The 26,033-nt window shown below is 46.8% G+C and overlaps 1 protein-coding gene across 1 annotated transcript in view; it reads left to right on the top strand.

Moving 5' to 3' along the window:
• The window catches only part of PAPPA (pappalysin 1), a 327,700-nt gene that overhangs the window by 231,560 nt on the left and 70,107 nt on the right, over nt 1–26,033 (top strand). Inside the window, exons 10-13 of the mRNA XM_040322751.1 lie at nt 3,758–3,951; nt 11,249–11,347; nt 13,701–13,836; nt 18,018–18,231. Coding sequence (XP_040178685.1) covers nt 3,758–3,951; nt 11,249–11,347; nt 13,701–13,836; nt 18,018–18,231 — 643 coding nt within the window. The remainder of the gene's footprint in view (nt 1–3,757; nt 3,952–11,248; nt 11,348–13,700; nt 13,837–18,017; nt 18,232–26,033) is intronic.

Below are 26,033 nucleotides of genomic sequence, written 5' to 3'. Positions count from 1 at the left end.
CTTCCTCTATCTCTCACACCCCCTTCTCCCTTCTTTCTCTCCACTATTTTCTTAGATATTGCTCCTTGTCATGGTTTAATCATAGGCCATTTTTCCAAAATGTATCAATCCCAGAAGATGGGATAGTGCTCAGTTCAGACATGCTTACCCCAACACCCTGTTGTTAGCTGTATATGCAATGTTACCATTCATCAATCTAATTCCATGTACTTTCCAGGTCTGTATACGGTACTGTATTGTACTGCTTTATTATCTCTCAATAAAATTGTTTATGGAAAAAAAAAAAGTGATGCAAGCGGCTTTACAGCCCTGTTTCGGAAGTGAGAAGGGCCCCCAAATATATCAAAATATTTAGACTAATGTATCAATTTGCAATTGGGTGGCGTGTTGCCAAAAGTATCGGGACGCCTGACTTTACACCTACATGAACTTTAATGGAATCCAAGTCTTAAAGAGGAAGTAAACCCTGTAAAACATTTATTTAAAAAAAAAAACCTGCAAGAGAAAGGCATAAGGAGCTAGTATGCATGGGCTCCTGCGCCCACTATGAACTCACCGCCACTGGATCTGAGAGATTTTTTTTTTTTTTTTGAAAAATGAATGTTGAGTTTTCACAATTGTACAGCAAAATATCCAAAAAGAAAATAAAGGTAAGAAAACAAAACAATATATAATAATAATATTAATAATAATAATAATAATAATAATAATAATTTAAACAACATAAATGAAAGAAAAAAAAATAATAATAAATAAATAAAATAAAAGAATAGTGTCCCATCATTGGTATCAGTGGGAGGAATAGTGTCCCATCATTGGTGTCAGTGGGAGGAATAGTGTCCCATCATTGGTATCAGTGGGAGGAATAGTGTCCCATCATTGGTATCAGTGGGAGGAATAGTGTCCCATCATTGGTATCAGTGGGAGGAATAGTGTCCCATCATTGGTGTCAGTGGGAGGAATAGTGACCCATCATTGGTATCAGTAGGAGGAATAGTGACCCATCATTGGTATCAGTGGGAGGAATAGTGTCCCATCATTGGTATCAGTGGGAGGAATAGTGTCCCATCATTGGTGTCAGTAGGAGGAATAGTGTCCCATCATTGGAATCAGTAGGAGGAATAGTGTCCCATCATTGGTATCAGTGGGAGGAATAGTGTCCCATGATTGGTGTCAATGGAAGGAATAGTGTCCCATCATTGGTATCATTAGGAGGAATAGTGTCCCATCATTGGTATCAGTAGGAGGAATAGTGTCTCAAGGGCCAGATAAAGTCAAGAAAGTTTGGTGTCGTAGATCAGTGATATCCAACTATGAAAAATGAGCAAGGACCACATTTGTACCCAAAGGTCAAGCTTGGGCCAAATCATCATCTCTCCTATTCCCATTCCATGCTCTACAAAGCCTTGGACACGGTTCGTTGCCGAGTTCTCCACCACAAGTCCCCGTCTTTTACTGAGTTAGTTGTGTCTACAACTGAATTCTGATCCCCATAGCTGCCAACACCACCATGGTCAGGGGGCGGGGCCTGAACCGCACCAGGATGGAAAGGGGTCAGTGGAGCATCGCGTCCATCCCGCTGGCAGCTCTGCGCTCCGCGTGTCTGGAAATATCTGAAGAAACATCTATTCATTGGAAGTCCATTTTGTTGGGTTTCCTTGTGTGGAGATGTAAAACAACGAACAGACCGCGGCATAAACAGTACATTGTTTGCTCTACATGGGACCGACCAATGACAGCCGCTCTGCCAATAACCCGTCACCGCCGCAGTAAAGGAAAGATCAGGAGAAAACATCCAAGAGATATTCTGAGGGCTCAAATCTATTCGAAGAATTTCAATATCGGAGACAATGCGAGCGCGGAATATCTCCTTCCCCTCGGATTGATGGAGATGCGGCACGGGACGTGTTGTTGTTGGAACTTTTCCTGAAGAAACAGACTCAGAAAAAAAGGGGCCCCTTTATTTATTTTTTCATACAGATGTATATAATCAGCGGAGGAGAGATTGCTCGAGTGTGAAAACAAAATTCTTTTATCCTCTTTTTTTTTTTTTTTATATTTGAAGCCAAATAACAAGAACTAGGCCAACCTTTCCCAACACAGAGGAACCCTTCAAATAACTTCCCCATCTCAGAGACCCCCTGCTAAAGATTATTATGTCTACAACTCATGATACATTAATGTGATGATCAGTGGGAAGAATGTCTCTTACATTGGTGATCAGTGAGAAGAATGTTCCTTACATTGGTGATCAGTGGGAAGAATGTTCCTTACATTGGTGATCAGTGAGAAGAATGTTCCTTACATTGGTGATCAGTGAGAAGAATGTTCCTTACATTGGTGATCAGTGAGAAGAATGTTCCTTACATTGGTGATCAGTGGGAAGAATGTCCCTTACATTGGTGATCAGTGAGAAGAATGTCCCTTACATTGGTGATTAGTGAGAAGAATGTCCCTTACATTGGTGATCAGTGAGAAGAATGTCCCTTACATTGGTGATCAGTGGGAAGAATGTCCCTTACATTGGTGATCAGTGAGAAGAATGTTCCTTACATTGGTGATCAGTGAGAAGAATGTCCCTTACATTGGTGATCAGTGAGAAGAATGTCCCTTACATTGGTGATCAGTGGGAAGAATGTTCCTTACATTGGTGATCAGTGAGAAGAATGTTCCTTACATTGGTGATCAGTGAGAAGAATGTTCCCTTACATTGGTGATCAGTGAGAAGAATGTTCCTTACATTGGTGATCAGTGAGAAGAATGTCCCTTACATTGGTGATCAGTGGGAAGAATGTCCCTTACATTGGTGATCAGTGAGAAGAATGTCCCTTACATTGGTGATCAGTGAGAAGAATGTTCCTTACATTGGTGATCAGTGGGAAGAATGTCCCTTACATTGGTGATCAGTGAGAAGAATGTTCCTTACATTGGTGATCAGTGAGAAGAATGTCCCTTACATTGGTGATCAGTGGGAAGAATGTCCCTTACATTGGTGATCAGTGAGAAGAATGTTCCTTACATTGGTGATCAGTGAGAAGAATGTTTCTTACATTGGTGATCAGTGAGAAGAATTTCCCTTACATTGGTGATCAGTGAGAAGAATGTCCCTTACATTGGTGATCAGTGGGAAGAATGTTCCTTACATTGGTGATCAGTGAGTAGAATGTCCCTTACATTGGTGATCAGTGAGAAGAATGTCCCTTACATTGGTGATCAGTGGGAAGAATGTTCCTTACATTGGTGATCAGTGAGTAGAATGTTCCTTACATTGGTGATCAGTGAGAAGAATGTCCCTTACATTGGTGATCAGTGAGAAGAATGTTCCTTACATTGGTGATCAGTGAGAAGAATGTTCCTTACATTGGTGATCAGTGAGAAGAATGTTCCTTACATTGGTGATCAGTGAGAAGAATGTTCCTTACATTGGTGATCAGTGGGAAGAATGTTCCTTACATTGGTGATCAGTGGGAAGAATGTTCCTTAAATTGGTGATCAGTGGGAAGAATGTTCCTTACATTGGTGATCAGTGGGAAGAATGTTCCTTACATTGGTGATCAGTGGGAAGAATGTTCCTTACATTGGTGATCAGTGAGAAGAATGTCCCTTACATTGGTGATCAGTGGGAAGAATGTCCCTTACATTGGTGATCAGTGAGAAGAATGTCCCTTACATTGGTGATCAGTGGGAAGAATGTTCCTTACATTGGTGATCAGTGGGAAGAATGTTCCTTACATTGGTGATTGTTTTGTCTTTGCAGATGAACCCAGCCGGTGTTATTACCACGACGGCGATGGAGTCTGTGAAGAATTTGAGAGGATGACGAGCATTAAAGACTGCGGGGTCTACACTCCGAGTGGCTTTGTGGACCAGTGGGCTTCAAATGTTACCGTTTCCCATCATGATGAAGATTGCCCGGGGTGGGTAGTCAGTGGCCAACCTGCAGCCAACCAGGTAGGAATATATAGGATTCTCTCATACTTGTTTCATTGACCTAATCCTGGGACTTTGTATTTCTGGGACGTTCTCACCTTTGATTATAAGATCTGATCGCTCCCACGGGACTATCAAGAAATGTATTTCTCCCCACTAGAGCAGAGTGGACCATACTGTACTTTGTAGAGGTTTGTTTGTTTTGTCTTCCTCTGGATCAACCTCCAGGGTTCTGTATATGGATTGGATTTCTGTTGGTTGAACTAGATGGTGTCTTTTTTTAAACCCATAGAACCAGGGCAGTCTTAATAGCATTATGGGCCCCTGGGCAAAGTAATGCTCTGGCCCCTCTACACCCCAGATATCCCCCCAGAACTCTGACCCCTCTACACCCCAGATATCCCCCCAGCACTCTGACCCCTCTACACCCCATATATCCCCCCAGCACTCTGACCCCTCTACACCCCAGATATCCCCCCAGTACTCTGACCCCTCTACACCCCAGATATCCCCCCAGCACTCTGACCCCTCTACACCCCAGATATCCCCCCCAGCACTCTGACCCCTCTACACCCCAGTTATCCCCCTAGCACTCTGACTCCTCTACACCCCAGATATCCCCCCAGCACTCTGACCCCTCTACACCCCAGATATCCCCCCAGCACTATGACCCCTCTACACCCTAGATATCCCCCCAGCACTCTGACCCCTCTACACCCCAGATTTCTCCCCCAGCACTATGACCCCTCTACACCCTAGATATTCCCCCAGCACCAAAACCATATACCATAAAATACCCCTTGTATTATGACCCCACTACATCCCTGATACCCCCTACACTGTGGACCCTCTATATCTCTGATATCTCTAGCAATATAGCCACCCAAGATACCCTAAGAATTGCTACCCCCTATACACCCCAGATCCCTCAGATCTGGCCAAATCACATCGGAATTCTGACGGAATTCCATTGGAAAAATATAGAACATGTTCTATATCTAAACCCCGATGGAATTCATCGTAATTTCCGATGAAAAAACCCCATCTGACTTTTTCTATCGGAAATTCAGATTGTGTTTACGGGGCATTACTGGCCATAGTCTGACCCCTGGCACTAAACTATTGTTCCTGGCTACCACAAGCTAAGCACAGCAAACAGGCACTTGCGTTTGGCAGACAGGCAGGGTGGTCTAAAGGCAGTCCAGGTTCAGGGCAGGCAATGTTCAGAGTGTAGTCAGGGTCAGATCCGTGGCCAAAAGGCAGGCTGACTTCAGATAGTAGTCCAATCTGAGGTCAATAGCAAGGAAATCCAAATCAGCTGGCAGGGCAAGGATTAGGTGTCGGTAAAGGTCAAGGCGCTGTGGGTATGGTAAAGGTCAAGGGTGCGCTCATCCCCCTTCCTTTCCTAACCTGCCAGACTGCATGCTCGAAAAATAGGTCTGGTATGGATTTTGGAGGGTACACACTTTTTTTTCTCTTTTTGGCATTGGGGTTCCCCTCAAAATCCATACCAGACATGACGTGTGGATTGGGAGGGACCCCACAACATTTGTTTTCATAATTTTTCATTGCCATTCAATTTTCCATGGCTGATCACTCATTGGTTGTGAAGGATGCCAGAGGCATCCACCTCCCTGCCCCAAAGCACCCCTCTATGTTGAGGGTACGTAACCTGGTATGGTTTGAGGAGGGGGGTGCTTTCCTGACCTGCCACACTGCATGCTCGGATATAGGTCTTCTGTGGATTCTGTAGGGGACACCACAACCTTTTTTTTTATTTTGGCATTGGGGTTCCCCTCAAAATCCATACCAGTCCTGAAGAGCCTAGTTTGGATTTGGAGGGACCATTTTTTTAGTTTTTTTCTTAATTTTCTATTGCCATTCTATTTTCCATAGCTGATGACTCATTGGTTGTGAAGGATGCCAGCGGCATCCCCCTCCCTTCCCCAAAGCACCCCTCCATGTTGAGGGTACGTGACCTATATGGTTCAGGGTGGGGTAGTGCACTCTGTCATCCCTTCCTCCTTTCCTGACCTGCCAGACTGCATATTTGGATATAGGTCTTCTATGGATTTTGGAGGGGACACCAAAAATATGGATTGGGAGGGACCTGTTTTTTGTTTTTTTTCCCTTAATTTTCCATCGCCATTCCATTTCCATTTCCATTTTCCATAGCTGATGACTCCCTGCCCCAAAACACCCCTCCATGTTGAGGGTATCACCAATTCCTCATTCCTAGTAGTCAGTGGTGGCTGGTGCTCCAAATTTTTTTTTTGGGGGGGGGGGTGCAAACAGCTGAAAAAAAAAACATCAATTGCAACTTCACTGTGCCCATCAAACGCAGCTATTGTACCCATCAATTTCTGCCAGTGTACCCCATCAATTGCTGCCAGTGTACCCCATCAATTGCTGCCAGTGTGCCCCATGAATTGCTGCCAGTGTGCCCCATCAATTTCCACCACTGTGTCCATCAATTGATGCCAGTGTGCCCATCAATTTCTGCCAGTGTGCCCCATCAATTGCCGCCACTGTGCCCATCAATTGCTGCCAGTGTGCCCCATCAATTGCTGCCAGTGTGCCCCATCAATTGCCACCAGTGTGCATCCCTCGCCCGCCCGGCACTTGTCTCGGGTCACGGCGCTGTCCTCTACACTCTGAGTCCTCCATGTCTTCTCCCGTCCTCTTCCTTTCCTCTGCTATGATTGGACGTCTGATAGGCGTCCAATCACAGCGCCTGTCGCTTCAGCCAATCAGGTGACAGGACAGGTAACAGACCCAAGCACCAGACCCAACAAGGGGCCGGACACCTGAATGGGTGGCGACAATAGATAGATTCATGCAATACATGAATTTATTGGTGATAGACAGGTGAAGGAGAGAGTGGTAGTTATTTTCTAATGCCCCATACACACGATCGGAAATTCAGACAAGAAAACCATGGATTTTTTTCCGACGGAATTTTGGCTCAAACTTGTGTTGCATACACATGGTCACACAAAATTCCGACCATCAAGAACGCGGTGACGTACAACACTACGACGAGCGGAGAAAAATAAAGTTCAATGCTTCCGACTTGATTCCGGGCATGCTTGTTTTTTTTTTTGGTGTGTCAGAATTGCATACAGACAAAAGGAATTTCCGACAAAAACTTTTCTTGTCGGAAAAATCGAGAACCAGCTTTCAAATTTTTGCTGTCGGAAATTCCGACAGAAAAAGTCAGGTGGAGCCTACACGGTCGGAATTTCCAACCAAAAGCTCACATCGGACTTTTCTTGTCGGAAAAATTGAGAACCAGCTCTTAATTTTTTGGTATCGGAAATTCCGACAGAAAAAGTTTGATGGAGCATACAGACGGTCGGAATTTCCAACCAAAAGCTCACATCGGACTTTTCTTATTGGAAAAATCGAGAACCTGCTCTCAAATTTTTGCTGTCGGAAATTACGACAGATAAAGTTAGATGAAGCCTACACACGGTCGGAATTTCCGACCAAAATCTCACATCGAACTTTTCTTGTCGGAAAAATTGAGAATCAGCTCTAAAATTTTTGCTGTCGGAAATTCCGACAGAAAAAGTCAGATGGAGCCTACACACGATCAGGCCCCGTACACACGACCGAGTTTCTCGGCAGAATTCAGCCAGAAACTTGATGGGAGACGTATTCTGCCGAGGAAACCGGTCGTGTGTACACTTTTGGCCTAGGAAACCGACGAGGAACTCGTCGAGCCAAATAGAGAACATGTTCTCTATTTCCTCGTTAGTCAATGGGGAAACTTAGCTCGCCGAGATCCTCGGCGGCTTCACAAGGAACTCGACGAGCAAAACGATGTGTTTTGCTCATCGAGTTTCTCGGACATGTGTACAGGGCCTCAGAGTTTCCGACCAAAAGCTTACATCAGACCTTTCCTGTCGGGAAATTCGGATAATAAAAAAATGTTCTTGTCTTTGATTTTCGGCCAAAAGCCCATCTCCTGGATTCAGTTTTCATGTCATTGGACATATTTAGGGAGCTTAAAAAGAACAAAAAAAAGCATTTTCGTTTCACTGGACTTGGACAAAATTTTGCTTCCCTTTGATCATAGCTTTTTTTTTTGGGTTGGTTTATCATGGATTGAAGTTTAGCCATGAAAGTGATCTTTTAGTGGAAGTCTGGCAAAGCGGAAATATTTTACCTTCACTAGCAGAATCCAAATTGAAAAACAGAGGAAGAGGAACTCGTAGAGGGTTTCCTAAGTCATCTGACATATGGGCTGTTTTGCCGATGAGGACAGGAAGAGAGGATGCAGTGAAGAGCAGGACAGGGTTATAGGACACAGTTGAGGGACTTGAAGGCCAAACCACAGGAGACCTGGTGGCCAAGAGCCAGGGGAACGTGGTGGCCATGCCACGTGGGAAAGGCAGAAATGGAGGGAAATGGTGTAGCAGAGGCCATGGAAGGGGGGAGGGGTTAGCTGCAGTCCTATTAGTATAAAGGTCAGGGCAAAGAACTCTGAAATAGTTTTCTTTTTATCAAATTGTTGACCTTTTCGAGAACAAATATCTCCAAGGTGCTCTTGAGTAGAGATGAACCAAATGATGTTGTAATGTTTTTATGTATTTTTTGCTGTATCAAAAACTTCACATTTTGTTAATTGAGCTGCTTGTAGGGAGACTGTTATGCCCCGTACACACGATCGGAATTTCTGATGGCCTAAAATCCGATGAAATTTTCCGACGGAATTCCGTTCAAGCTTGTCTTGCATACACACTGTCAGACCAAAATGCGGTGACGTAAAAAACACTACAACAAGCCGAGAAAAATTAAGTTTGATGCTTCCGAGCATGCATCGACTTGATTCTGAGGATGCGTGTTTTTTTTTTCTCCACATAGGCGATCGGAATTTTCCGATAGGATCGGAAAAAATAAAACATGTTCTATTTCTAGAAGAGGGGTTGCCATCCGGGGAGGGGGGCTTTGGGTACGGACGAACAAATAATAATAATAAAAAAAAAATAAGTAAAAAATAAATATAAAACATAGGGTGTTGCCATCCGGGCCCTTGCGGTCTTCTGGACCCCTTACAGGTGTACTGCCTGTACCCCCTGATGGCGGCCCTGACCACAGTACAACGCTCTACCACTGATATTCTGCCGAGAAATTGAGACCTTCTATTCAAAGTTTCCCTTCGATCCACATTCACAAATCCCACCGACAACTAACGAAGGAATCTCAAGTGTTTTGTGATCTGCAGGTTAGTTGTTGAGTTTGTTGTGTTGTAGCAACAACCCTTTAATGAAGTGAGAATGAGAAGGAAAATCTTGCTGTCTTACGGATGAGCCACCATCCATGCATAAATAGGGGCGAAGCTTTTCTGTATCCTGGGCCGTAGTGACACGAAATAAAGGGAAAACCAGGATAGGCAGGCTTGTAAAATTCCTTAATAAGCCTCACTTGGGACGCATATGAAAGGGCAGATCCCGACAGAAAGCGAGCAGTGAGAGTCTAATAGCAGGAAATTGGGCTCGTCACCAACGTTGCCAAAGGATGTTTGAGTCTTGCCTTGTTCTTTGAAAATGTTAATGCTAAAATAATCCAATGTACTTCTCATATTTAAGGTTAGCTGAATGAATAAAATGGTAATATTTTTCCTTTGTAAATCACAGAGATTAATGGGGACGTCCTCCATATATTCACATTAAAAAGACTCTCCAGACTACACTCATGGTAGTCTTGAATGCCCCTTACATTGGTGATCAGTGGGAAGAATGTTCCTTACATTGGTGATCAGTGGGAAGAATGCCCCTTACATTGGCGATCAGTGAGAAGAATGTTCCTTACATTGGTGATCAGTGAGAAGAATGTCCCTTACATTGGTGATCATCAGTAAGGATGAGCCGAACACTCCCCTGTTCGGTTCGCATCAGAACTTGCGAACACACCAAATGTTAATGTAAACTTTAGAACCTGTTAAAGGACAGAGTGCGACCCCCCCCCCTCTCCTGAACCGCACCAGGCCACATGCCCTCAACATGGGGAGGATGTCCCCATGTTGATGGGGACAAGGGCCTCATCCCCACAACCCTTGCCCGGTGGTTGTGGGGGTCTGCGGGCGGGGGGCTTATCAGAATCTGGAAGACCCCTTCAACAAAGGGGACCCTCAGATCCTGGCCCCCCCTATGTGAATTGGTAATGGGGTACATTGTACCTCTACCATTTCACGAAGGAAGTGTAAATAGTTAAAAAAAACACACAGACATCGTAGAAAAAAATCCTTTATTAATAAAAAAAACAAAAAAACAGCGATGTAAATCCACTGTCGGTCCAGCCCCCCCCCCCCCCGCTCCAACGTGGTCTTCTATCCAGCGACGGATGATCTCTCCAGCGACGGGTGATCAGCAGTCCGGTCCAGCGATGAGAAGATCCATCCGTCCAGAGCACAGCAGGCGAGCTCCTCTCTCCGCTGGACACAGCCCAGCGGAATGACGCGCTGGAGCTCTGACATTTCTTATATAGGGGAAGCGGCCACCCGTCACGTGACCCCGCCCCCTCTGACGCACCCTTGTACGTCGCTGGGAAAGACCGGGAAATACAAGAGAACATAGTATGGACAGTTGGGGGAGAGAGCTACCAGAGAACATAGTGTGGACAGTTGGGGGAGAGCTAACAGAAAACATAGTGTGGACAGTTGGGGGAGAGCTACCAGAGAACATAGTGTGGACAGTGGGGGGAGAGCTACCAGAGAACACAATGTGGACAGTTGGGGGAGAGTTACCAGAGAACACAGTGTGGACAGTTGGGGGAGAGCTACCAGAAAACATAGTGTGGACAGTTGGGGGAGAGCTACCAGAGAATATAGTGTGGACAGTGGGGGGAGAGCTACCAGAGAGCATAGTGTGGACAGTTGGGGGAGAGCTACCAGAGAACATAATGTGGACAGTTGGGGGGAGAGCTACCAGAGAACATAGTGTGGACAGTTGGGGGGAGAGCTACCAGAGAACATAGTGTGGACAGTTGGGGGAGAGATACCAGAGAACATAGTGTGGACAGTTGGGGGAGAGCTACCAGAGAACATAGTGTGGACAGTTGGGGGAGAGTTACCAGAGAACATAGGGTGGACAGTTGGGGACGAGCTACCAGAGAACATAGTGTGGACAGTTGGGGGAGAGCTACCATAGAACATAGTGTGGACAGTTGGGGGAGAGCTACCAGAGAACATAGTGTGGGCAGTGGGACATAACAAAGCTGCCTATACAAAATGTTAACATTCCAGATGTGTCATGGTGGATATTTCAGTTTGTCAATCAAGAAACAGTAATTATGTATTCCACTTATTTTCCAGGTTTGCCAAACGAAGGTGTCGAAATTAGATAAAACCGTATCCCAGTATGCTTGGTATCCATGCAAGGCCAAGCCGGATGAAATACATTTTTGGTTAAAGGTAAGAGACATTATTCAATATTTCACACACTTAAAAAACTACATTTAAAATTTTAATTTTGGATTAAGTAGGGATTTGGGTAAAACCCCTGACACTTTTTTGTGTTGCTATCTGTGGCCTATCAGGGAGATTTCCCTTTACTTCTTAGAAGGGAAGCAAGTGCTACCATTGGAAGATCTCCCTTGTCCTTGGTTATTACCGGATAGTAGTACTCTAGATCTGTGGTCTTTGAACCGTGGCCCTATGCTTGCCTTGTTCCTGGACCTTATGGCACTATTTCTCCAACTGATACAAGGCAGTGTTCCACCCACTGAAGCCAACAGTGGGCCATAATTCCTGCTACTGACAAAAATTATAAGAGATCGCCCGGCCGCCGCACACCCCACCCAGCCCAAGTGGTTAGCAGATGACAGCAGGTAATAGCAGCCTCAGCTCAATTCATCCAGACCACAACTCCCTCTTGTTTTGTCTCGCCCTTGGGGCTTATTCATGGAGAACAACAACTCCAGAAATAGGCCACTATTCATCCCACTGATACCAAAGATGGGACACTATTCCTCTTACTGACACCAATGATGGGACACTATTCCTCTCACTGATACCAAAGATGGGACACTATTCCTCTTACTGACACCAATGATGGGACACTATTCCTCCCACTGATACCAAAGATGGGACACTATTCCTCCCACTGACACCAATGATGGGACACTATTCCCCCCACTGACACAAATGATGGGACACTATTCCTCCCACTGATACCAAAGATGGGACACTATTCCTCCCACTGACACCAATGATGGGACACTATTCCTCCCACTGATACCAGGGATGGGACACTATTCCTCCCACTGATACCAATGATGGGACACTATTCCTCCCACTCATACCAGGGATGGGACACTATTCCTCCCACTGACACCAATGATGGACACTAATCCTCCCACTGATAGTAAAGATGGGACACTATTCCTCTCACTGATGCCAATGATGGGAAACGATTCCTCCCACTGATACCAATGATGGACACTATTCCTCTTACTGACACCAATGATGGGACACTATTCCTCTCACTGATACCAATGATGGGAAACGATTCCTCCCACTGATACCAAAGATGGGACACTATTCCTCTTACTGACACCAATGATGGGACACTATTCCTCTCAGGCCTTGTACTCACGGCAGGACATGTCCGATGAAAACGGTCTGCAGACCGTTTCCATCGGACATGTCTGGCCGGGGACTGCCCGGGGACTTCTGTTCGATGGCTATACACACCATCGAACAGAAGCCCGCGCGTAAACATTACGCGGGGCGTGTCCGCGGTGTCGCCGCGTCGATGACGCGGTGTCGCCGCGACAATGACGCGGCGACGTGGGCGGGCCGCCTTAAATATGCTTCCACGCATGCGTCGAAGTCATTCGACGCATGCGAGGGATGCGGGCGGCAGGACATGTACGGTAGGTCTGTACAGACGACCGTACATGTCCGGGCGGACAGGTTTCCAGCGGACTGTTTTAAAACAAGTCCGGGAAACAGTTGTCCGCTGGAAACCTGTCCGATCCGTCCCAAAATGGTCCGCTCGGGCCAACACACGGCCAAACATGTCTGCTGAAACTGGTCCGCAGACCAGTTTCAGCAGACATGTTTGGTCGTGAGTACGGGGCCTCACTGATACCAAAGATGGGACACTATTCCTCTTACTGACACCAATGATGGGACACTATTCCTCCCACTGATACCAAAGATGGGACACTATTCCTCCCACTGACACCAATGATGGGACACTATTCCCCCCACTGACACAAATGATGGGACACTATTCCTCCCACTGATACCAAAGATGGGACACTATTCCTCCCACTGACACCAATGATGGGACACTATTCCTCCCACTGATACCAAAGATGGGACACTATTCCTCTTACTGACACCAATGATGGGACACTATTCCTCTCACTGATACCAAAGATGGGACACTATTCCTCTTACTGACACCAATGATGGGACACTATTCCTCCCACTGATACCAAAGATGGGACACTATTCCTCCCACTGACACCAATGATGGGACACTATTCCCCCCACTGACACAAATGATGGGACACTATTCCTCCCACTGATACCAAAGATGGGACACTATTCCTCCCACTGACACCAATGATGGGACACTATTCCTCCCACTGATACCAAGATAGGCACTATTCCTATTAGAAATAAAGAAAAATGCCTAAAAATATTGCATTTGGGTCTAGGTACTCCATTACAATCTGTTACAGCTTGAAAAATTGGTCGGTAATCATTTTTTTCTATGATATTAAAAGCGTCTTTAATTTCTAAATTCGAACAGGCCGATTTTTCTCAGCATGCTGTCGTCGCCGCCGCGGTGGTTCATTTGGTAACCGATGGGACGATTTACAGTTACGAGAAGCCGGAGACCATAAGTGTTCAGCTTATCGATGTCAAGGAACAGATGCATGACCTTGGTAAAGTCTACTCTGTTACTAAGTATTTATTCAAACAGCCTTTTGATAACATTACAGCTGCGCCTGGTCTATATCTTCATAGGAGTTAGATTACGTTTTATCCCGTATTTTGTGTTTAGGATTTTTACTTCTCACCATTGTTGTGGATTTTTTTTTCGGCCATTGCCACCACCACAGATGTTTGTTAGTACCCGTGTGTGAGCACTTCTCTCTACAGGAAAGTGCTGAAGACGTACACGTCAGCAGATGTATTTATACTCTACTACTACGTCGCCAGCTTACCAGCACATTATTTATTCACCCCTTCCCGCCTGCGACTACAGGACCGGGGGGTGGAGGTCTACAATCTGTGTAAGAACCTTCCCCAGCATGGTGCATCCATGCCAAGGTCATATTAATAAATACTCCACCGTTTGGCTCTTAGTCTTGGCTGTCAAAGTCTGCTGGGGTCCCACCAGTGGCGGCTGGTGCTAAAAAATTTTTTGGGGGGGGGGGGGGGGCGCAAACAAACAAAAAAAAAAAACATCAAACGCAGCCACTGTGCCATCAATTGCAGCCACTGTGCCCATCAAACGCTGCCACTGTGCCATTAATTTCAGTCACTGTGCCCATCAAACACTGTGACTGCGTCATCAATTGCAGCCACTGTGCCATCAATTTCTGAGACTGTGCCCATCAAACACTGTGCCATCAAATGCTGCGACTGTGCCCATCAAATGCTGCGACTGTGCCCATCAAACGCTGCCACTGTGCCCATCAAACACTGTGCCATCAATTGCAGCCACTGTGCCATCAATTTCGGAGACTGTGCCTAAACGCTGCCACTGTGCCCATCAAACACTGTGCCCTCAATTGCAGCCACTGTGCCATTAATTGTAGCCACTGTGCCATCAAATGCTGCGACTGTGCCCATCAAATGCTGCGACTGTGCCCATCAAACGCTGCCACTGTGCCCATCAAACACTGTCATCAATTGCAGCCACTGTGCCATTAAATGTTGTAACTGTGCCCATCAAACGCTGAGACTGTTCCCATCAAACGCTGCCACTGTGCCCATCAAACACTGTGCCATCAATTGCAGCCACTGTGCCATCAATTTCTGAGACTGTGCCCAAACGCTGCCACTGTGCCCATCAAACACTGTGCCATCAATTGCAGCCACTGTGCTATCAATTGCAGCCACTGTGCCATCAAATGCTGCGACTGTGCCCATCAAATGCTGCGACTGTGCCCATCAAACGCTGCAACTGTGCCCATCAAACACTGTCATCAATTGCAGCCACTGTGCCATTAAATGTTGTAACTGTGCCCATCAAACGCTGAGACTGTTCCCATCAAACGCTGCCACTGTGCCCATCAAACACTGTGCCATCAATTGCAGCCACTGTGCCATCAATTTCTGAGACTGTGCCCAAACGCTGCCACTGTGCCCATCAAACACTGTGCCATCAATTGCAGCCACTGTGCTATCAATTGCAGCCACTGTGCCATCAAATGCTGCGACTGTGCCCATCAAATGCTGCGACTGTGCCCATCAAACGCTGCAACTGTGCCCATCAAACACTGTCATCAATTGCAGCCACTGTGCCATCAAATGCGGTAACTGTGCCCATCAAACGCTGTGCCATCAATTGCAGCCACTGTGCCATCAATTGCTGAGACTGTGCCCATCAAACACTGTGCCCATCAAATGCTGCCACTATACCCATCAAACACTGTGCCATCAAATGCTGCCACTGTGCCCATCAATTGCAGCGACTGTGCCATCAAATGCTGCAACTGTGTCCAAACTGCCCATCAAATGCTGCCACTGTGCCAAATGCTGCCAGTGTGAATGTGACCCCCGCTCGCTCGCCATCTGCCCGGCACAGTGGGTGACAGCGACGAGCAGGGGTCCTTCATTTCTCCTACACTTCTGTCTTGGACGAGAAAACCGGCCGTGTGTAGGCTCTCCAGCAGTTTTCCCAATGAGAAAACCGCACAGAATCACGATGGGGAAATTTAGAACATGTTCTAAATTTTCTCGTCGCGAATCGCGGCGCCTTTTTGATCGGCAGTTTTCCCATAGGGAAACACTGCTAGGGAGCCTACACAGGGCCAGTTTTCTCGACCAAACCGGCCATGTGTACACGGGGGAAAAGGGACCAAGCCGGTCCTCGGTTTTCCCGTCGGGTTTATGCGGCATTAGGCTCTAATCAGGCGCTTCCAAAACACCCCCGCCGCTGTAATTCATTTGCCTGAGGGGGGTCGGGCACATGAATACGGGTCAGCAGTGGCGACCATAGATAGATTTATGCAATGCATGGATCTATCTATGGTGAGAAAGAGAGAGTGACAGAAGAGAGGGGGCGGCACTCCTGCACCCTCTATGGTCCCACTAACCATAAGGAACCAATCAAAGGGATTCCTCATCACGTGATCGTTTATGTCAGCTCTGATGTAATGATCACATGTAGCCTGGAGGCTCAATTGATAATTAGGCAATTAAGGCGGTCGCCTAAGGCCTCGCACTCACAGGTACACCTTGTTAGTATCGGGTTGGACCCCCCCCCCCCCCCCCTTTGCCTTCATTCTTCATGAAATAGATTCCACAAAGTCAGAGGCGGCAAAGTTCAATTGGGAAGAAAGGGGCACACCTCTCAACTTTTTGAGATGGGAATGAGGGACACCTACCAGCAAAAGTATGCATAAATAGGACACACACCCTTTGCCACGCCCCCTAATATTTTAAATATTCGCTTTCCTAACATTGACCCGCCTCTCAGCCAATCGGGTGTTCGGGTCTGTTACATGTCACCTGATTGGCTAAAAAAACGACAGGCGCTGTGATTGGACGCCGCCTATCAGGCATCCAATCATAGCAGAGGACGGGAAGAGTGGATAGGAGAAGACATCGAGGAGCGTCGAGGACACCGCCGCCATGACCCGCTGCTCCACCGAGACAAGGTATGTGCCGTGCGGTGCGGGGGATGCACACTGGCAGCAATTGGTGGGCACAGTAGCGGCATTTGATGGGCACACTGGCAGCAGTTGATGAACACACTGGCAGAAGTTTGATGGGCACAGTGGGAGCAGTCGATGGGCACAGTGGCGGCAGTTGATGGGCATACTGGTAGCAGTTTGATGGGCACAGTAGCGGCAGTTTGATGGGCACACTGGGAGCAGTTGATGGGCACAGTGGTGGCAGTTGATGGGCATACTGGTAGCAGTTTGATGGGCACAGTAGCGGCAGTTGATGGGCACACTGGCAGCAGTTGATGGGCACAGTACGGCAGTTGATCGACACACTGGCAGCAGTTGATGGGCATACTGGCAGCAGTTGATGGGCACACTGGCAGCAGTTTGATGGGCACAGTAGCGGCAGTTGATGGGCACACTGGCAGCAGTTGATGGGCACAGTAGTGGCAGTTGATGGGCACAGTAGCGGCAATTTATAAGCACACAGGCAGAAATTGATGGGCACAGTGTCAGCAATCGATGGGTACAGTAGCGGCAATTTATAAGCACATGGGCAGAAATTGATGGGCACAGTGGCAGCAATTGATGGGCACAGTGGCAGCAATTGATGGGTACAGTAGCGGCAATTTATAAGCACATGGGCAGAAATTGATGGGCACAGTGGCAGCAATTGATGGGCACAGTGGCAGCAATTGATGGGTACAGTAGCTGCCTTTGATGGCACAGTGGTGGCAATTGATGGCACAGTGGCTGTGTTTTTAATGGGCACAGTAGCTGCGTTTGATGGGCACAGTGGCTGCAATTGATGGTGTTTTTTTTTTTTTTCAGTTTTGTTTGCGCCCCCCAAAAAATGTTGAGCGCCAGCCGCCACTGTATCTGACTCGGCTACAGCACCGCTCCCCTCACTTCCTGGCCTCACAGGAGATACTGAGGATGGCAGGAGCCGTAGACTTGCTGTTGTCAGTCAAACTCCTTGAGGAGGGGGCGGGGACATGGCTTACCTGGACTGTGTGTGTCTATAGATGTACACAGACCGACTCTGGAAAACAGCTTGCTGAGGAGGTGCCTGGAGGAGGGAGGAATGGAAGACCAATGTTCCCTTACAAACCTATCAGAAATAGTCCATTTCCTGTTTTTATTTGTATATTACTTACATTTTTTTGTATGATTCAATACCGACGATAACATCTAATGTCCGGTTCTCACGCCTTCTTCTCTTGCAGGTGTTCATATTCTCAGCTGCCGAAACAATCCATTGGTGATCCCTGTGATGCATGACCTCAGTCGCCCTTTTTATCGCAGTAAAGCTGTCCTCGTTAGCTTCACTTCCCCCTTGGTGGCCATTTCTGGAGTGGCTTTCAGATCTTTTCACAACTTTGACCCAGTCGGAATCAGCAGTTGTCAAAGAGGGGAGGTCTATAGTGTGACCGAGCAGAGGTGAGTAAGAAACGTCATGTTTGTGCTGTAGGCAGGCCCGTCTTTAATACCGGGCAAAAGGGGGAAGCTGCCCTGGGCCCTGCCATTGTTGTTGGGCCCAAAGCTGCTGCCTCATACTCGCCAACTATCTCAGTTTAAATTCCCTCGTCCCTTGAAGTTTTAGTGTTGTGCTGTGTCCTGATATCTCAGTGTGAAGTGCTGCTACTAATGCTGCCCAGCTCTACCCTATTGTTGTGTACAGATGACTCACCTGCAGACCCTGTGTTTAAATGTAAATAACCGTCATTCATAAGGAAATATCGGGAGCATTCATATGTAAAGAAAGGCGGCATTCATGGTACAACCATCAAAGAAAAGACTGGAAAGATGCCACAAGGGCCTGCAGATGTTGACACGTTTCACGGGTGCCCCCTCTTCTTCAGAGCTCATCACAACCATCAAGGATGTTGACATGTTTCAAGGGTGCTCCCTCTTCTTCAGAGCTCATCACAACCATCAAGGATGTTGACGTATTTCAAAGGTTGCCCCCTCTTCTTCAGAGCTCATCACAACCATCAAGGATGTTGACATGTTTCGAGGGTGCTCCCTCTTCTTCAGAGCTCATCACAATCATCAAGGCTGTTAATTTGTTTTAAGGGTGCCCCCTCTTCTTTAGAGCTCATCACAACCATCAAGGATGCTGATGAGTTTCAAGGGTGCCCCCTCTTCTTTAGAGCTCATCACAACCATCAAGGATGTTGACTTGATTTGAGGGTGCCCCCTCTTCTTCAGAGCTCATCACAACCATCAAGGATGTTGACGTGTTTTGAGGGTGCCCCCTCTTCTTCAGAGCTCATCACAATCATCAAGGCTGTTGACGTGTTTTGAGGATGCCCCCTCTTCTTTAAAGCTCATCACAACCATCAAGGATGTTGACATGGTTCAAAGGTGCCCCCTATTCTTTAGAGCTCATCACAACCATCAATAATGTTGACGTGTTTCAAGGGTGCCCCCTCTTCTTTAAAGCTCATCACAATCATCAAGGATGTTGATGTGTTTTGAGGGTGCCCCCTCTTCTTTAGAGCTCATCACAACCATCAAGGAAGTTGACGTATTTCAAAGGTTGCCCCCTCTTCTTCAGAGCTCATCACAACTACCAAGAATGTTGACATATTTAGAGGGTGCCCCCTCTTCTTCAGAGCTCATCACAATCATCAAGGATGTTGATGTGTTTCGAGGGTTATTCCTCTTCTTCAGAGCTCATTACAATCATCAAGGATAATCTTAAGAAAAGACTGGGAAGATGCCACAAGGGTCTGCAGATGTTGACACGTTTCACGGGTGCCCCCTCTTCCTCAGAGCTCATCACAATCATCAAGGCTGTTGATGTGTTTTGAGGATGCCCCCTCTTCTTTAAAGCTCATCACAAGCATCAAGGATGTTGACATGGTTCAAGGGTGCCCCCTATTCTTTGGAGCTCATCACAACCATCAAGGATGTTGGCGTGTTTGAGGGTGCCCCCTCTTCTTTAAAGCTCATCACAACCATCAAGGATGCTGACGTATTTCAAGGCTGCCCCCTCTTCTTCAGAGCTCATCACAATCATCAAGGATAATCTTAAGAAAAGACTGGGAAGATGCCACAAGTGTCTGCAGATGTTGACACATTTCACGGGTGCCCCCTCTTCCTCAGAGCTCATCACAATCATCAAGGCTGTTGATGTGTTTTGAGGATGCCCCCTCTTCTTTAAAGCTCATCACAAGCATCAAGGATGCTGACGTGTTTTGAGGGTGCCCCCTCTTCTTTAAAGCTCATCATAACCATCAAGGATGTTGACATGTTTCAAGGGTGCCCCCTATTTTTTGGAGCTCATCACAACCACCAAGGATGCTGAAGTGTTTCAAGGCTGCCCTCTTTTCTTCAGAGCTCATCACAATCATCAAGGATAATCTTAAGAAAAGACTGGGAAGATGCCACAAGGGCCTGCAGATGTTGAAGAGTTTCAAGGGTGCCCCCAATTCTTCAGAGCTCATCACAATCATCAAGGATGTTGATGTGTTTTTCGAGGGTGTCCCCTCTTCTTCAGAGCTCATCACAATTGTCAAGGATGTTGATGTGTATTGAGGGATATTCCTCTTCTTTAAAGCTCATCCCAATCATCAAGGATAATCTTAAGAAAAGAGGATGTTGACGTGTTTCGAAGGATATTCCTCTTCTTTAAAGCTCATCCCAATCATCAAGGATAATCTTAAGAAAAGAGGATGTTGACGTGTTTCAAGGGTGCCCACTCTTCTTCAGAGGTCATCACAACAACCATCAGGATAAAAATGACTAGAACCACCTGCTAAACAAGTACTCATCTACCCCTTTGCAACCAACACATGCTGGAAAAACTGTGGAAGCTATGGATCTCCCCTACACATATGGTGAAACTGCCCCACACTCACTCTATACTGGTCCACACTAAATAAGCTCATTCTTTCTATCACCTTTCTCCCAATCGCCTCAAATGGTTCTTTTGGGTTTGGATATTGACACATGGCCCCAGAGATCCCACACGATCATTTCCCATATTTTCATAGCTGCCCGCCTAGCTATCGCTAGAAAGTGGAAATCCCCACAGCCCCCGTCCATCTCGGAAGTGATCACACTTCTGAATAACAACTGCCTGATGGAATACATGTATGCCAAGGCTCAAGGCTCATCTACAAATTACAAAATTTCATAACCCATGGGAACTTTGGCTTAAACACCCAAAATGCCTATACCTCATGTAACCTGCACCTCTGTAAAAGCCTAGATGCCTTCTCCACTAGGGATGAGTTTGACTCCAACATTGGGTTTTCCCCCGTTCGCCGAATAGCGAACAATTTGGGGTGTTCGCGGCAAATTTGAAAGCCGCGGAACACCCTTTAGAAGTCTATGGGAAAAATAAAAATGTTAAAGGCTTATATGCATGGTATTGTCATAAAACGTGTTTGGGGAGCCGGGTCCTGCCCCAGGGGACATGTATCAATGCAAAAAAAGTTTTGAAAACGGACGTTTTTTCGGGAGCAGTGATTTTAATAATGCTTAAAGTGAAACAATAAAAGGGAAATATTCCTTTAAATTTCGTACCTGGGGGGTGTCTATAGTATGCCTGTAAAGTGGCGCGTGTTTAGAACAGTCTCTGCACAAAATGACATTTCTAAAGGAAATAAAAAGTCGTTTAAAACTCGCGGCTATAATGAATTGTCGGGTCCCGGCAATACAGATAAAAGTAATTGAAAAAAAAACGGCATGTGTTCCCCCCCAGTCCATAACCAGGCCCTTTGGGTCTGGTATGAATATTAAGGGAAGCCCCGAACCAAAATGTAAAAAAAAAAAATCTGTGGGGGTCCCCCCCAAATTCCATATCAGGCCCTTCAGGTCTGGTATGGATATTAAGGGGATGCCCAAAAAAATGGCGTAGGGGTCCCCTTTAAAATCCAGATCATTGGCTAGCAACCACCAGGCTGGAACTGCACACTGAACTCCAACGTGCCCACTCTCCGCCCACAATGAAAAATACACCACATTTGAAGCTACCTTCTAGTTGCTGGAAAGCAAGCCAATGTCCATGCTGCTGCAATGCATATTCCTTATCAGCTGGAGCAAGAGGATAGAATTGGCATATGGTGGTACACCCCATAAATTAGGGATGGGAGATGGGGGCGAAGTTCAACATCCTTGCCCTGAGAGCTGAACCAGCCTGTCCCAGTTCTGCTGCTCTGTATCATAATAGCAGTACATAGGGTTCCAAACTGTTGGGGAATATTTTTTTTTTCAGTTTTATACCTTACAAAAAATACAAAAATAAAACCTGATTAAGACCGGGTTCACACTGGTATGACATGACTAGGACTGTGGATCCGACTTTGCCCTGCGACTTCATGTCCGACTTCAGTGAACGGGATCTGACTTTGATCCCGACAATACCAGGCCCTTTGAGTCTGGTATGATTCTTGAGGGGAAACTCCACGCCAAAATTAAAAAAACAGCCCAAGACCATACCAGACCCTTCGGTCTCCAATATGACGTCACCGAGTGGCCATGCCGTTTGCTCACCCCCCCCCCCCGTCCTATCCTGACCTGCCGGACTGGGTGTTCAAATAAGGGTCTGGTATGGATTTTGTGGGGGTTCCTCCTAAAATCCATATGGTCTTGGGCGGGTTCCCACACATTTTTTTTTAAATATCGGTGTGGGGTTTTCCCTCAAGATCCATACCAGACCCAAATGGCTTGGTATGGAATTGGGAGGAATCCTATGCCGTTTTTTTATTTTGGCGTGGGATTCCCCCAAGACCATACCAGACCCTTCGGTCTCCGGATGACGTCACCGGGTGGCCATGCTGCTCGCTCATACTGTAAGAGTCTGGTATGCATTTTGTGGGGTTCCCCTTAAAATCTATACCAGACCGAAGGGTCTGGTATGGTCTTGGGGGGGATTCCACACAGTTTGGGGTGTGGGGTTTCCCCTCAAAATCCATACCAGACCAAAATGGCTTGGTATGGAATTGGGGGGGGGGGAATCCTATGTCGTTGTTATTTTTTATTTTTTTTTGGTGTGGGGTTTCCCCATAAGATCTATACCAGACCCAAATGGCCTGGCATGGAATTGGGAGGAATCCTACGCCGTTTTTTTATTTTGGCGTGGGATTCTTCCCAAGACCGGATGACGTCACCGGGTGGCCATGTCGCTCGCTCATAAAGGTCTGGTATGCATTTTGTGGGTGTTCCCCTTAAAATCTATACCAGACCGAAGGGTCTGGTATGGTCTTGGGGGGGGAATCCTATGCCTTTTTATTTATTTTGGTGTGGGGTTTCACCTCAAGATCCATACCAAACCCAAATGGCCTGGTATGGAATTGGGGGGAATCCTATGCCATTTTTTTATTTTGGCGCAGGGTTTTCCCTCAAGATCCATACCAGACCCAAAGGACCTGGTATGGAATGAGGGAATCCTATGCCGTTTTTTTTTTTTTTTTTTTTCATTTTGGCGTGGGTTTCCCCTCAAGTTCCATACCAGACCCAAATGGCCTGGTATGGAATTGGGGGGAATCCTGTGCGTTTTTTTTATTTTGGTGTGGGGTTTCTCCTCAAGATCTATACCAGACCCAAATGGCCTGGTATGGAATTGGGAGGAATCCTACGCCGTCTTTTTATTTTGCCGTGGGGTTTCCCCAAATGGCCTGGTATGGAATTGGGAGGAATCCTACGCCGTTTTTTTATTTTGGTGTGAGGTTTCCCCTCAAGATCTATACCAGACCCAAATGGCCTTGTATGGAATTAGGAAGAATCCTACGCCGTTTTTTTATTTTGGCGTGGGGTTTCCCCTCAAGATCCATACCAGACCCAAATGGCCTGGTATGGAATTAGGAAGAATCCTATGCCGTTTTTTTATTTTGGCGTGGGATTCCCCCCCAAGACCAGGATGACGACACCGGGTGGCCATGCCGCTCGCTCATAAGGGTCTGGTATGGATTTTGTGGGGGTTCCCCTTAAAATCTTTACCAGACCGAAGGGTTCCCCTTCAAGATCCTCATAGCACAAATTACATGCCAAAGTCAGATCATTTAAGATGATAATATGACTTTGATCCGACTTCAATGATATTGAAGGGGTGAAATAGGACCGAAGTTGGACCAAAGTAGTGCAGGAACCTTTTTCAAAGTCGGACCAGTGAAGACGGCTCTCATAGGGAACCATTGATTCATACATGTCGTGCGCCATGTGCTCCCGAAGTCGGAGCGTATGTCGTACCCGCGTGAACCCGGACTAATCCCCATTCAGGTTTAAATTTTGTATTTTTTACCACGAGGAATTTCATTGAGTTGTTTTCAGACATGGGCATGCATTGATCCCAGAGAAAGAGATACTTATGTCAGAGATAAAGCAGGTTACTATGGGTTTTTGCCTATGTTTTTGCCCAGCAACCTAAGAGTTAATAAGTGCAGACACTCCCCCCCTGAAATATTGGCACGGTGGTCCGCCACGTCTGTCCAGGAAGTGCCTTTTTTAGCAGCTACGGCCATTTTACGTTGATAGCTCCTCCGTGAGCCCCTGCGAGTTCCTTTTCCCCAGTCTATCGGAATAACACTGCATGAGAGAGGAGAAGCTTCGAGGGACAAACCAAAGCTCTGGCCAGACTACCGGTGGATCATGTTTAAGGCTGTGACAGCCACGTTATTCATTTGGAGCATGTGAGTGAATTTTTTATTTTAATTTTTGCATTTAAATAAAGTTTAACCCTCTTTTTTTTGGAGGGGGGGGGGGGGTTCTTAGAAATGGCCCTCCCCTAAGCGGGATATGGCGTAAAATGTGTAGTTAAATAAGAGAACCAGAACCTTCGCTAAGTGGAAGGGTGTCCTCCACCCAGGACAGGGACTTGGCCTCTGTGAACTGAGGGAACTCCCTTCATGGAAAGTTCGCAAGTAATCTCAACAAATTCATTGGGAGCAGAAAAACGACTGCGACCCGCATACACCATTAACCATGAGTGTAGAGATGTACACCAGTATGGAAATCATAGAAACTTTATATAAGAAAACATTAACCCCTTCCCACCACATTTACACATGTGCAGGCCTCACTGAGGTGGGTCTTCCCCCGTGAGGCCACATACTGTATATTGTCAAAAGTATTGGGACGCCTGCCTTTACACGCACATGAACTTTAATGGCATCCCGGCCTTAGTCCGGAGGGTTCAATATTGAGTTGGCCCCGCCCTTTGCAGCCATAACAGCTTCAGCTCTTCTGGGAAGGCCGTCCACAAGGTTTAGGAGGGTGTCTATGGGAATGTTTGACCATTCTCCCAGAAGCGCATTTGTGAGGTCAGGCGCTGATGTTGGATGAGAAGACCTGGCTCGCAGTCTCCGCTCTAATTCATCCTAAAGGTGTTCTATCGGGTTGAGACTCTGTGCAGGCCAGCCAAGTTCCTCCACCACAAACTTGCTCATCCATGTCTTTATGGACCTTGCTTTGTGCACTGGTCCAAATAGTTTGGTGAAGGGGGATTATGGTGTGGGGGTTGTTTTTCAACCCCTTTAAACTGCAAATCGGCTTTCCCTCTTTACCAGATGACCCTGGAACCCTTCACCCTGCATTGGTGAGAATGCTTGAGTCCTCCAAACCCTAACCTCCCAACAGTCCCGAATTGGGCGGGACTGTCCCGCATTTTCACCTTTGTCCCGCAGTCCCAGTGCTTTGTCCTGCATTCCCCTGCTTCCTGTTTTCCCCCTTAAAGGGATCACAACCCAATTAATACCGTTTTTCCCCAAAAATAAGCCCGGGTCTTATATTCATTTTGGCAACCAAAAACACGGTAGGGCTTATTTTCGGGGTAGGGCTTACTATTGTGCGGTCTTCTCTACCCCTCTCCCTCCCTGCCTGACAGGAATCCCCTGTGTGAAGTAAAGTAACATGTATTGTGTCAGGTACCTTATTATAGCGCTGCTCCTGGCTTCCATAGCCTTCCTGAGCTCTCTGCCACGAGCCAAGCTTTGCAGAGGGAGGGGGACCGACATCCCCCACTGACAGGGGAAGGAGATCTGAGTGCCGCTCTGGGCTTCCATAGCCAGTTTGAGCTCTCTTCGCCAAGCATTGCAGAGGGAGGAGGGTGGACATCCCCCACTGACAGGCAGGAGAAGGAGATCTGAGTGCCGTTCTGGGCTTCCATAGCCCGCCTGAGCTATCTTCCACAAGCCGAGCATTGCAGAGGGAGGGGGGTCGAGATCCCCCGCTGGCAAGCAGGAGAAGAGGAGGAGACAACCACTTCAAACTAGGTCTTATTTTCGGGGTAGGGC

The sequence above is a fragment of the Rana temporaria genome, chromosome 9, assembly GCF_905171775.1.
Source record: "Rana temporaria chromosome 9, aRanTem1.1, whole genome shotgun sequence".
NCBI classification, from domain to species: Eukaryota; Metazoa; Chordata; class Amphibia; order Anura; family Ranidae; genus Rana; species Rana temporaria.
The sequence above is the reverse complement of the archived record's forward strand: the minus strand, read 5'-3'. Positions and strand labels throughout refer to the sequence as shown.